At 40.3% G+C, this 14074-nt stretch overlaps 1 protein-coding gene across 1 annotated transcript; it reads right to left on the reverse strand.

Annotated features, from left to right (window-relative positions):
• Window positions 1-5422: 5422 nt before the first annotated feature.
• LOC129244193 (uncharacterized) lies at window positions 5423-6646 on the reverse strand. Its single transcript, XM_054881805.1, has one exon. It carries the CDS (start codon window positions 6644-6646, stop codon window positions 5423-5425), a length of 1224 nt encoding a protein of 407 aa, XP_054737780.1.
• Between the last annotated feature and the right edge of the window lie 7428 nt (window positions 6647-14074).

Genomic DNA, 14074 nt, shown 5'->3' on the forward strand with positions numbered 1-14074 from the left:
GTGACGTCACGTTTGCCAAGTAGTGCAGTGTTGCCAACCATTTGCTCATCACAATAAATTTAGTGCTTTTTTATACTCAAAATGCGACAATTTTTAAGTTTAGTGTTTGTTTCTTTTTGTTTTTAATTTAAGGCTACCGAAACTGTAAGTTAAAAAAAAATTATTATTAAACAAAGGAAGGTTAAAAAAGGTCACTCTGAGAAGATTTTAGTGCTAATAAAAATTTGTTGATTCTTATAAAATTTAGTATTTTGAAAGTGAAAATTTAATTTTTTCCCCCTTTTGAGGTTATGTCAGAATATTAAATCTTCTTCTCTTAACTCTTCTTAACCTTGAAAACCTTTTAAAAGCGTTTGAATTTACTGAATGCGAATTAAAACCATTGAGGTGTAATCGTTTCGTCCGGTCCTCATTCCTTAGTGGGACATAGGGCATCAAGAGGTGTATTCACAGTAAAAATAAGCAACAAAATACCAGAAAATACTGAAAAAACCATAACGACATTTTTACAAAAAGAGTACTTTATTTTGTTACATAACCTGAAATACAGCAAATAAGTCATTCCCTTAACAAAAGAGTTTTTTTTACCAAAAAAACTCATAAATTAAATTGTACATTTCGATAACGCATTTATTTAAAACAAAACGGACATTTTAAAGACAATTTGTCACGCATACAAAGTTTTTCAAGTAATTCAATAAAAATTTGGTATTTTATTTTCTTTAAATGCGTTTTTATATCCAAAGCTAGGCAACACTGCAATAGCGGGGCATAGATTTGACTGTTGAAAGGAGAAGAAGAAGAAAAAGTTGGAAATTAAAAATGTAAATAAAGCGAGAAATGTCATATTGGCTGATAAGAAATATAAAAAAAAGCTTACTAATATATATATCACACGCTTTATTGAGGTTCTTACTATCACAATTTTTCACTGCACATTTCATTTTTCCTTATTTTTCACTTATACACTTTCACGAATTTTCTTATTTTTGCGTAAATATTCACTAAAACGTTTGGTTAATTAACGTGCATTTCAAAAAAGAAACGAATATTCATAAACATCAACAATAACCGCAATCATGGGCAATGTGACCAGATCTTAAAGAAAAAGTAAAGTTAAATAAAACTAAGTGAACTATTGAACTAATTTTTAAAAATATATATATTTTACAAAATTATAAACATTACATTTTAATTAGAACATAATACAAAAATTTCACAAAAAAATTCTAAATCAAGTTACGAAAATATTAATCTGGCCATATTGGTGCTAAAATCACGTCACTCATTGTCAAATTCGCTGAGAGCAAAGTAACGGAACCACGATAGGCGCCATCTCATTATTCTCTCCATCGTGGGAATATGGGTATGTAATTTGAAATCGATCTCATGAAATTTACAACAGAAGAGAGAGAAAAAATTTTTTAAAATATTATCTGAGGCAAATTAAGTTTGACTTATGTACGTTTGCCTCTACTTAAATACTTTATATCATATCATGAGTTGGCTCGAACGCACGCTATGAGTGAGCGAACTGAAAATACCCCAAAAAAATTGCTGTGCCTCACAGGCAATGTTTACCATTCTAGGGTTAAAAATATACTTATAAATACAGTATGTGAAAAATGCGTTTTGACATTGCAAATAAATTCAATTTTTCGACAACAGCAAAAAATTGCACTTATTATTTATCTTTGGCTTCTTTTTTGTTGGTTGGTTGGTTGGTTAAAGTGGTGATTCTTCCAGAATCCAACTAGCGCTTTCGCGCCATTTTGTTGCCACATCCTCGTTGCCAACTTGTTTAACGGTTTTTTACAGCATAACTATATCCAGTCTGTGCGGTTAAGGAACCTTATTAGGTTGTTAACGTCGACGCCAGATAGTTGCTCGAGATTCTCGAACAGCGGTTGGCCCAGGGTTAACAGTCTGTCCTTCCATAGGGCAGGGCATTCACAGAGGAAATGGAAGATTGTCTCCTTTTTCTCCGGTTGTTTGCAACTGTGACAGTATGTATTGTGAGGGATACCCATTTTGGCTGCTTGTTCTCCGATAGACCAAAAGCCAGTTATGACCGCCGTTAGTCTCCAGGCATCCCGTCGTTTCATTCTTATTAATGCCGACGATTGCTTGAGGTTGTAGGTGGGCCATAACGTTCTGCTAATATTGCATTTCGTCTGGACTTTCCACCTACAGTCAGCGATTCGGAGGTATTTTTGGGAAATTGTGCTCTTGACTGCACCTAATGGTGTGAGTACCAATTCTGCAAGAGCGTTATTCATGGCAGATCCCCCTCTTGCCAGTTCATCTGCTTTTTCGTTACCTTCAATGTTCCGATGTCCCGGGACCCAGATTAAGGTAACTTTATGGTTTTCACTCAAGATGGTGAGGCTATTCCTACTTTGTTCCACCACTTTGGAGGTTGTTGTGGCCGAACCCAGTGCCTGGATTGCAGCTTGGCTATCCGAGAGAATAGCGATATTACCCTTAAAAGAGAAATCTGCGATTAGTAACCTGCAAGCTTCCCCAATCGCCAGTACTTCCGCCTGGAAGACACTGCTGGTATTAGGGAGCCGCACAGATTTCTCAATTTTAAGTCTGTAAGAATATATACCAGCTCCAACACCGCAGCCCATTTTACTTCCATCCGTATAGACTGTAGTGTCGAAGTTGTTTAGAGAGAATCCCTTATTCCATTCTTCCTTAGTTGGAAAGAGAGTGGCAAAATTCCTATTGAAAGTTACCGTCGGGACGATGTAGTCAGTTCTCACCGAGATTAACTGAGTTTGTCGCAATAATAGACTAGCATGACCATAAGTTTTTTCTCTCCAGCGACCCGCTTCGTTTAACCTAAATGCACTCATGGTTGCCGTCTTCTTAATATGTAGGTCTATTGGAATAACGTGTGTCAGTACATTGAGAGCCTCTCTAGGACATGATCTGATTGCACCGACCGTTATTGCACATGCTGATCTTTGTATTCTGCCGAGTAGTTTGGTATTGTACTCTCTCCCTAGAGCCTTCCACCAAACTACCGAACCATACGATAGAATAGGTCGTATAACCGTCTTATACAGCCATAATGTATGCTTAGGCTGAAGACCCCATCTTCTTCCAAGCATACGTTTACAGGCATATAAAGCAATTTCTGCCTTCCTTACCCGTTCTTCAACATTTAATTTCCAGCTTAGTTTGGAGTCCAGAATTACCCCTAAGTACTTTGCGCTGGGTGATAGTGAGAGAGTTTGTCCGTTAATATTTGGTAAGGTAAAAGGTGGTACCTTATATCTGGTGGTGAAAAGCATAAGCTCTGTTTTACGTGGGTTTAAACCTAGGCCACAGCCTGTGGCCCAAGAGTTAAGCTCGCCTAATGCCCTCTGGATGATCCCACTGATCGTATTAGGACACAGTCCTGACGCCATTAACACCACATCATCAGCGTACGCCACCGCTTTTACCCCACCTCTATTAAGTTTTATTAAGATTTTGCTAATAACGCATAACCAGAGAAGTGGAGACAGTACTCCCCCCTGTGGGGTGCCTCTGTGGACCTTCTTGGTTATACTGATATTGCCCATATTAGCTTTGATGATCCTGGTTTTTAGCATAGAGATGACCCAATTACTGATGCAATTGTCCACCTCTAAGTCTATCAACGCCCGTTGGATCGTATCTGTACTAACATTGTTAAAGGCGCCTTCTATGTCCAAGAATGCCGCCATGGTATAATGTTTGTTCTCTAGAGAGCCCTCTATTGTTCCGATTACCTCGTGAAGCGCTGTCTCCGTAGATTTGCCTTTAAGGTATGCGTGTTGTGCAGTAGATATACCAGAGCTCTCCAAAGAGCTTCTAAGATATATATCCAAAAGTCTTTCAAAGGTTTTTAACAGGAAAGACGAAAGACTGATTGGCCTATAGTCCTTCGCTGATTCATGTCCCCTCCTGCCTATTTTTGGAATGAAGACGACCTTGACTAGTTTCCAACTATCTGGAATATGACCTAGGTTTAAACACGCTTTAAAAATTTCCTCTAGCCATGGTAGGATACAGTCCAAGGTTTCCTGTAACATCTTTGGGATGATCCCATCTGGCCCCGGAGATTTAAAAGGTGAAAAAGATTTAATTGCCCATGCAACTTTCTCCTTTGTAATTATTTCTTTTGCGAGGTGCTGTGGATTATATTGGCTCCGCCTAATACTTCCCCTCCCACTTTCGTGGACGCTGCACCCCGGGAAATGCGTGTTTAGCAGAAGTTCTAGCGATTCCTCTGTCGTAGCTGTCCAAGTACCATCAGGTTTCTTGACCCAAGAAGCCATTGAATGATCTTTGGACAGAACACGGCTAAGCCTGGCAGAATCCCTGGTTGATTCGATTGACGAACAGAATTCGCTCCAGCTCTCTTTCTTGGCGGCCCTAATTGCCTTCTTGTACTGTCTCCGACTCTCTTTGTACAATTGCCAATTTCCTGTCGAGTAGCTGAGGTTAAACGTTGATCTGGATTTTTCCCTTAGTTTTGAGAGCTCACTGCTCCACCAAGGGGGATGGGATTTTTTACTAAATTTTATGGGGCAGGACGTTTTGTAGGCCCTACTAAATGCCTTCTCCAGTGTTGTGACCCTACTCTCAAGGCTTTCGGTGAGAGTGATTTTGTGGATGGGAATCTCTCCTATCCTTTTATTGACTATATTTCTGAACCTTTTCCAGTTGGTTCTTAATGGATTTCTATACGGTAAGGGCGGATCAACATTAAGATCCAGATCGTACAGGATCCAGCTGTGATCCGAAAAAGACCTTTTATCAGAGACCCTCCAATTGTCTAACCTTACTGAGCTGCTTTCAGACATAAGGGTAACATCGATCACTTCCTCCCATCCCCTGAAGTACTCCGTACTCGGAAAGGTGAAAGTGGGAGTGTTACCCCTGTTACATACCGACAAGTTAGTGTTAATTATGAAATCATAAAGAGACTCACCTCGGTCGTTTGTTTCGGAGCTTCCCCATAGGGCATGCCTTGCATTGGCATCGCATCCGAGAAGCAGGGTTTTGTTCGGGTTTTCCTGCACAAGTTTACGAGCCTCCTCAGGCGGTGCTGGTCTTTCGTGTGCCATGTATATAGAGGCAAGCGTTATTCTGACTCCGTCAGTGGCTTCCACCTCAACAGCCGTCACATCCTGTGAACTATATAATGGAATTAAAAATGTGTTTAAATGTTTTTTAGCTACAATACATGTTCTGGGATTACCTTCTATCCGTTTATAGTAGATATTGTAGGTTTTCCCAGTGAACCCTTTCACCTCGGTGCTCCGCACCCAGGGTTCCTGAATTAGTGCGATGTCCACGTCCTCCTCCGCCAGGAGAACGGTTAGGTTGTCCGTTGCACACCGTGAGTGCTGCAGATTAATTTGGACAACCTTTAAACCCATGTTTATTGGTTTCCTTTTTCGGACTCGGTGTCATCTAGCTGCATGCCAGTCAGCAGTTCGTTGGCACCATCGACCTCATCCTGCTCCTCTTCCGGGTTTGCAGAACGGAATATCTTCAGCTGGGTCTTCCTGATCCCAAACTGAAGTTTGTTTCCCACTTTCTCCAGTGGTTCCAGACTCTCTTCTGTAATTAGAAGGAGGAATGACCTGCTGTGCCTTTGCGGAGCCTCCGCTTTGATGATCGACCAATCGGTCATCGGCACCGAGCGATTATGCGCCTGAAGGTAGGGGATTAGTTGATTGGCATCAAACTCCATGTTTGGTACCCAGATGCGAGCCCTCGGCCTTCGTGGAATCTCGCTAGCCGGAATTAGCTTGAGTTTCAAGCCTTCCCAGCTGTTCTGGATTTTACCAATCACGTTAGTCAAGAAATGCAATGAGAATTGGTCATCGCATTTAATGACTCGGTAACCGCGGACTACCTCCACCGAGTCGAAACCTGGTGTTTGGCCCTCCGGGTTCGCCATGACATGGTCAACGACTATGCGAGACAACCGTGCCTCAATCTCTGACCATTTGTCAAGCACTGGTTTCCCGCGGTTAGAGGTTTCGTCTACCAATGCCATTTGGAGATGGTCCCGTGCCACCTCACTAAATCGCTTGATAGGTTTGGAGGCAACTGCACCCTGATCCGATATCTTGTGCTTTTTTGTTGCCTTCCCAGTTTCGTCATGCGAGCGGTTTCGTTTTTTGGCATTTGTCCTGTTGGCGGCTTGGAATGCCAAGTATTCATCAACCACCTTTTGACATCTTGCCTTGTCGGTCTCATCTTTGGGATGCACTTTACCTTCGGTCTCGTTTTTCCGAATCCTGCCAAGGATAGCGAGAGACCTCTGGTAAAGTTTATACCTCGAGGGACCTTTATTACCACGCTTTTGCCCCATGGCTTGAGCGGATGTTGTTGGTTGATTTATAGTTGTTGGCGTACTGTGGCCCACAGCTTTGCCCTCAACTGTTTCTTGGCTGGAGGCCAAGAGCTCATCCTCTGAGGGTGACCCCGTCATCCTCAGTTCGTCTTTGCTTGTACGTCTTGTCCAATTGTCTGACTGTTTTTTAAGTGCGTCCGTCGCTTCCTCCTGTCTGTCTGTTTGTTTGTCCTGTACTGTCCGCGTGTTTGGTTTTTTATCAGTCCGTACTGTCGATGCGTTGGTATGTTTTACCGTCATTTTGTCCGTTTGTTCCGTGTTTGTTTTCCCGTCATCCGAATTTTTAGGTTTTTGTGGTTTCATTACATCTGGTTCGTACGGTCACCTGCCCCGCCAAGGGAGCTGCGCATGTCGCCATGCGCGGTGACCAAAGAGGATAAAGGGGAAATATCCGGTCGACCATGGCAGCGCCCCATACCATGGCAAGGCCACCGTTACAACCTGAGGCGGCCTGATATCAGGAGGGCTCCGTACGAAGACAGCCTTATTTAGTCCCCCGGCTGCCAAACCCACCCAATAGGCACGGGTCGCATCACACCTTGGGTTGAGGGAGTTTTTTTAACGAAGTTTACGTCTTCGACCTGTGTGGTTCGCGGGAGACCTACTCTCCTACCTTCCATATCTGGGAGGCGTTCCCCTATCCACCACCTGGGGACGCGCCCTATAGGGATAACAGGTTCCCCCAAGGGTCTTTTTTGTACTGCTTCATATTTATTCACAACATTTAATGGGGATTAAAGAAAAAATAACAAATAACTCTGGACCAATTGTACAGAATCCACATCTGCACATTATTCTCCTTATGCTTTGGATCATTATCTTGGTAGAATTTAAAATTTAGTTTATTCTCAGTAGTAAAACTTAACTAACTTTTTAGCACTGCCAACTAAGTCCTTTTTTCAGTATATTTAAATATTCTTTGGCATCCATTGTGCCATCAATAAGCAACAAGACTCCTACACCTTTTCTTGAAATGCACACCCACCCCGGTAATGAATACCACAAAAAATTTCCCCTGAGGCCAACATTGCATTTGGTTTAGCTCTGGTTGAGGTGAGAGAAGTGTGGTGTTTTTCAATTTTTGTGTGTAGCAAAACACAGTGTGGTGTGTATAACGTCGATGTTCTAAGATCCCCAACCCTTTCAAAACTCAATTGTACTAAAAATATTTACTGCTTCTCACCACTTGCCGCCCAAACTGTCATATAATTTCCTTGCTTTTCAAAGCATTGCGCGCCTGAAGTATACAAAATATAATCTAATAAAAAATATCCCTGCCAAATCACACCTTGCAAATCACAATCGCTTGATGAGCAGTGGAATTCTCTAGCGAGCAGCAAAGTGGTGAATCGAAAGCGGCAAATATTTGTTAACGAAAAAAAAACACGTTTTTGATAGTTTTAGCAAATTATTTCAGAAATAATAAGCGTCACATTTTGCTGTCCCCAACTGTTGATGTGTGACTCTGATTTATCAGCTTTAATTTCGACACACACCATTAGCACATACAACAACCTAACACAGGGTGCATTCAAATTTTCATTTAATAACGGGTGGTTACAAAATTCATATAAATATAAATACATCTGGTACAGTAAAAAAAATAAACATTTGAACACGTTCTCCGCATCATTATTAACGCAATACCTCTAGTCGCCCGCACCCGCCACCACAATTAACCTAACCAGCGCAGTCAGTGCCGCATCGCAGCGGCCACTAACTAAAGTATCAACACTAAGTGCCCAACACCGAACACCTTTGCTGCACAGTCGTAGTCAAATCAACCAACGAATAACGAAAAGCATTTTCCTCTAAATTGCAGCAACTCGTCGATTCGCGCTATCTATTTATTAGACAATAAATGAAAAATAAATCAGATATTTGATTTATTTCACGTTGATTGTTGCGCCCATAAATCCCAGCCACAAGCCATGAGCCCATGAATGGTTGGTTATCCTTTTAAGTGGAAAATAGCGACTGGAAGAGAGCGGCACAAAAATGATTTATCATTGATTTATGTGCGGAATTTGTGCAGATTTAATTTTCTAAACAATCAAAGGAGCATAAATCAAGTAAAAACGTTGCTTTATAACTGTTAGTGTGGTTAATATAAATGTTGCAAAGTTATGTGAGTAATTGAATATTGACATGGTGGCAATAAGAATTTAAAAATATGGGATTTTTGCACATTACAGGGATATTAACGCAGAGTGCGTCACTTTTGAATGACTAATGTGGGCGGCGGACCGTATTCACATAAGGGTGTTTTTTTTAGAGGTTAGGTTTTCAAGATGAAATAAAACGTATATAATTTAATGTTATGGCCAAGAATTTAGCTTTATTATAAAGATAAGGGTTTGCCATTATGTTTTAAAAATGATTTCGGGCAAGTGGCCGCCGCGGCTGGCTCGAATAAATTCCAGCCGGGAGGCCCAATTTTCGACCACTTTTTGCAGCAATTGGGGCCGTATGTCAGCAATAACGCGCCGAATATTCTCATCCAAGCGACTTCACATAGCCCCACAAGAAATAGTCCAGCGGTGTTATATCGCACGATCTTGGAGGCCACGCCACAGGTCCACGGCGCGAGATAATGCGCTGTATGGCATGTAGCGCCGTCTTGTTGGAACCAAAGGTCGTCCACATCAACATCGTCCAATTCAGGCACGAAAAAGTCATTAATCATGGCTCTATAGCGCTCTCCATTGACTGTAACATTATGACCGGCTTCATTTTTAAAGAAATATGGACCAATGATTCCCTCTGCCCATAGAGCACACCAAACAGTGACTTTTTGAGGATGTAACGGCGTCTCAGCAATGGCTTGTGGATTATGTTCACTCCAAATGCGACAATTTTGCTTATTGACATACCCATTCAACCAAAAGTGAGCTTCATCGCTGAACAAAATTTTCTTCGATGCGTCGCGCGAACCGAACCATTATTTTCGTAATAAATTTGCACGATTAGCAAACGTTGTTCAGGTGTAAGTCTATTCATTATGAAATGGCAAACCAAACTGAACATAAATCAAGTGACAGCTGTCAAAAAGACCATCTACGAAAAAAATAGTGCCAACTTGAAAACCTAACCTCTAAAAAAAACACCCTTTACTAAGCACCCGGTCAATTGGCTCATCTCAATGTAATCGAACATTTGTGGAAGGCAATTGGCAAGAAAACTATAATGTAGTTATATAATATGTAAACGCACTGAAGGAAGCTTTGAAAACCGAGTACTCCAACAATTCACTAAACTTGGTACAATCTGTGCTAAGACGTTTAAATACTATAATGAAATAAATATTTAGCCACTAAATACTGATAAGGACGTTTTGTACAACATGTTCCTGGCATTTAATTTTTTGCGTTTATTCGTTTAGGCATGAATTGATTTTGCTTATTTTTGGTTTCCGGTATAAAAATGTTGAATGCAAATATAATTTATTTATGTGAATAAATGTAGCAGATTCTAAGTAAATGGCACACATGTAGTTAAAACTTAAAAAAATCGAAACATTATCACGTTCTTATCTAAATTTTAATCGCCTTTACGACAGAGAAGAAATACAGTTTTGTTAAAACATTTTTGATTTCTAATTTATTTGAATGAAAGCACAAAGCGAAGGCGTACAATGGAAGTGAGAGTTTCAAAATGGGAAAAGTGCCTCTCAGCGGCTCTACCTTACTATATTTTGATTATGGAGAGAACTAAGAAGGAAGTGTCAAAATAGCCAGCGATAGTTAGGTTAATGTTAGATGATTGAAAATGAAAAACAAAAAGTCACGCATATCGCGATACCGATGCACAGCTGTTGAACTAACGTAATTTTGTGTTATGTCATCATGAGTTTCATAATTACTTTTAGCCACCTGATTTGCAAATTTATATTTATCAAGAGAAGGTACAATAAAATTATTCTTTACGGCATAGCTTCTGGTCGGGCAGTTTCAAAGGTCATACAAATTTCGGACACACAGATTTCTCATAAATTTTTCCATACCAATGTTATCCCAATATTCGGATAACGGGACATTATGTCCGCGTCGCGTTTCAAGCAATTTTGATCGAAAAATCTGTGATAAGTGGGCAAAATTAAAATAAATCCCAAGCAAGCAAGAAAGCTTAAGGGGACAGATACCTGTAAACGGCCATATTTTCACTGATTTTCATTAAAATTATTTAAAATAAAGAAGTCAATATATTTTTTTCAAAATTGGCATAGAGTTTATTTATATTTATATTCTTCTTCTTCTTCTTAATTGGCGCGATAACCGCTTACGCGATTTTGGCCGAGATTAACAAAGCGCGCCAGTCGTTTCTTTCTCGTGCTAACCGGCGCCAATTGGACACACCAAGTGAAGCCAAGTCCTTCTCCACCTGATCTTTCCAACGCAGAGGAGGCCTTCCTCTTCCTCTGCTACCACCAGCTGGTACCGCATCGAATACTTTCAAAGCCGGAGCGTTTGTATCTATTCGGACGACATGACCCAGCCAACGAAGCCGCTGGATCTTTATTCGCTGCGCTATGTCTATGTCGTCGTAAAGCTCATACAGCTCATCGTTCCATCGTCTACGATATTCGCCGTTGCCTTTCTCTCGAACACTCCAAGCGTCGCTTCATTGTATGTTGTCATCGTCCAAGCTTCTGCGCCATTATTTTAATATAAAAATCTTTTTTTTATTTTAATCATTTAAAATTGCGGATGCACACTCAATTCTTCCAGGAAGGTCACAGCGGGGCTTCTCAATCGGCGGGCATTGTAGCATCGGCGTCAGTGACCTGAATACAAAAAACCAAAATTTTTTTGTTTATTACTGTCATAATTTCTATATGAATTATACAAAAATGGGGGAAAAAAATTCGCGGAATAAAATGCTTAAAAAAAATGAATTTTTGGGCGAGTTTTCCTACTATTTTTACTTCGAAAAAATTATTATTTCGAAAAATTTTCCAAAACTTTAAATTCACATAGAAAGTAATATCATAAAAAAGATGTGTGCAAAATTTCATGGAGATCGTCAATACCTTTTCGAGTTATCGTGTACACCAATTCGAAAAATATAGTTTTGAGAAAAACGCGTCTAAAGTCGGCAACATAACTATACCTACCTCTCCCAGCGCTCGAACGAAAGGAATAGAGTCGTCACGGTTGACGATCTATAATATAAGCAATACTTAAATTTTCGTTCTAAAAATTGTTTGACATATTCTTAAAGGATTATATTAACATTTTATGAAAAAAAAAAATTTAATATTACAGGTATCTGTCCCTTTAAATTAACTAAGATACAATTTTTTTGTTTGTTTTCGAACATAACGGCAGTAAGCCAACAGCCTGATCAAGGTATAATCCACAGTTTTAATTTTTTATAGAAGTTTACTCTTGTAGCCACTTAAAATTCACACTGCAAACAAAGCCCCAGGTCTGTCAAAAGTTCTTTAAAGCTGTGTATTTCATCAAAACATCTGCGGATAAAGTCGAAGCAACAGCAATTCAAAACTGCTCCCATAAAGCAGGATTTTCGAAAATTTATGAGTCATACCGATTTCGATTCCAAAGATGATATGTCGTTGGCAATCTATGGTAAATTTCAGGAAATACTCGATTTGGTGAACGATTTCGATAATTTTCTGCGCTAAAGGCAACCAAATGGAAGTTCAATTTGAAGAACAAAGCCATATGATCGACCTGCATACAGAAATGATTCAGAAGAATAATCGAATGAAGAATGAAGTATTAAAACTTGGTGAACGTGTGAAACAGTTTGCCAAAAATGAATTTGTGAATTTTCAAGACATCAAACACATCGAAAGTTAATTTGAAAATGAACTTTTAAAAATAAAACAATCAAAGTTTAATTAATCAAATATTACAAAATTTTATCAATCAAAGTATGGTTTAATGTTAGCTTAAGAAAAAGAATCCCATTATTTTCTCGGTAGATGGCTGTAGTGCTCAGTATCTCGTAAGTATCGATCAAACAATTTAAAGTTTATATTTCACACTAAAAAAATTCGTTTGCTATTTTTTGTTCGTTCAGGGAGTTACCAATGGTTACAGTTTTTCTTCGGTAAAGGCGAAAATGAAAACGCAAGCTATGCCGCTGAAATTGCGAATAGTATTTATGGTGCTGATACTGTAACAGCGACCATAATTACGTACAATTTTGGTTTCGTCGATTCCGTCGATAGTATCAGTTAAATCAGTTCTAAGCCATTTGCGCACAAATTTTACGCAAAAATAACGAATATGTAATATTCATTGTTAAATGTTCATAAATTTCTACACGGGACCAAAAGACGCTACTACTTGCCGAATTTTACAATTGAGTGAGGTCAATAAGATAATAAACAAAACTTTGTCTTTTTCACAAGGAGGAAGCATCCAAGGCGCCGAAACCCCGTCAGTAATCCGCATTAAGCCTCCTACCGTCTAAATACCGATCCTCTCGGTACTACCGTCAAGTAAAGGGTTTTTCAATTGGCGCGGGTCGATTTTGGCGCCCTGTGGCAGCCATTTTGTTTTGTTTTGGTGACATCTGTCAAATATTTTGTTTATTATTCAGTTGTTTATACCAAATCATCATAGCAAGTTACACGATTGAACAGCACGTTCAAATGATAAAACTTTATTATCAAAATGAGTGTTCATTAACGCAAACGTTGCGCGCATTGCGCCCATTTTTCGGTAGACGTGGTGGCCCTTCAAAGTCGACTCTTCAACGTTTGGTGGCCAAATTTGAGACGACCGGGTCAGTAAACCATCAGCCAACACCCGTACGTTCAAGGAACGCAAGATCAGCCGAGAACATTGCCGCGGTCCGTGAAAGTGTACAGCAGAACCCGAGGCAGTCTATTCCTCGCCGTGCATAAGAACTTGGCCTTTCGCAGACTTCAACTTGGCGAAATTTGCGTCGGGACTTAAGCCTACACCCGTACAAGATCCAACTAACCCAGGAGCTCAAAGTTGATGACCATAGACAACGCCGTTTGTTCGCTGACTGGGCTTCGAATCGTTTGGAAGAGAACCCCAGTTTTGGGCGAAAAATCATCTTTAGTGACGAGACGCATTTTAGGATGAATGGCTGTGTTAACAAACAAAATTGCCGTATATGGGACGACACCAATCCACACGAGGTTCACCAGGTGATAATGCATCCTCAAAAAGTTAACGTTTGGTGTGGATTTTGGGCGGGCGGCGTCATTGGTCCGTACTTTTTTGAAAACGACGTTGGTGAGGCGGTCACCGTCAACAGCGAGCGCTACATAACGATGATAACCAATTTCTTATGGCCCATATTGAACCATATGGACCTAGACGGCATGTGATTCCAACAGGACGGCGCTACGTGCCACACAGCAAACACCACGATTGACATACTGCATGAACGATTTGAGGGTAAGGTCTCGCAGGGATGATGTGAATTAGCCACCAAGGTCATGCGATTTGACCCCGCTAGACTTTTTCCTGTGGGGTTTCTTGAAGTCTCAGGTCTATGCAAATAAAGCACAATCGATCGATGCTCTAAAGGTGAACATAACACAGGCCATCGCTCAAATTCAGCCGAATCTATGCGGAAGAGTCATTGAAAATGGGACCACTCGGATCCGTTCCACCATAAGAAGCCGAGGCGGGCATTTGAATGATGTCATATTCCACACTT

The sequence above is a fragment of the Anastrepha obliqua genome, chromosome 4 (genome assembly GCF_027943255.1).
Source record: "Anastrepha obliqua isolate idAnaObli1 chromosome 4, idAnaObli1_1.0, whole genome shotgun sequence".
NCBI lineage: Eukaryota > Metazoa > Arthropoda > Insecta > Diptera > Tephritidae > Anastrepha > Anastrepha obliqua.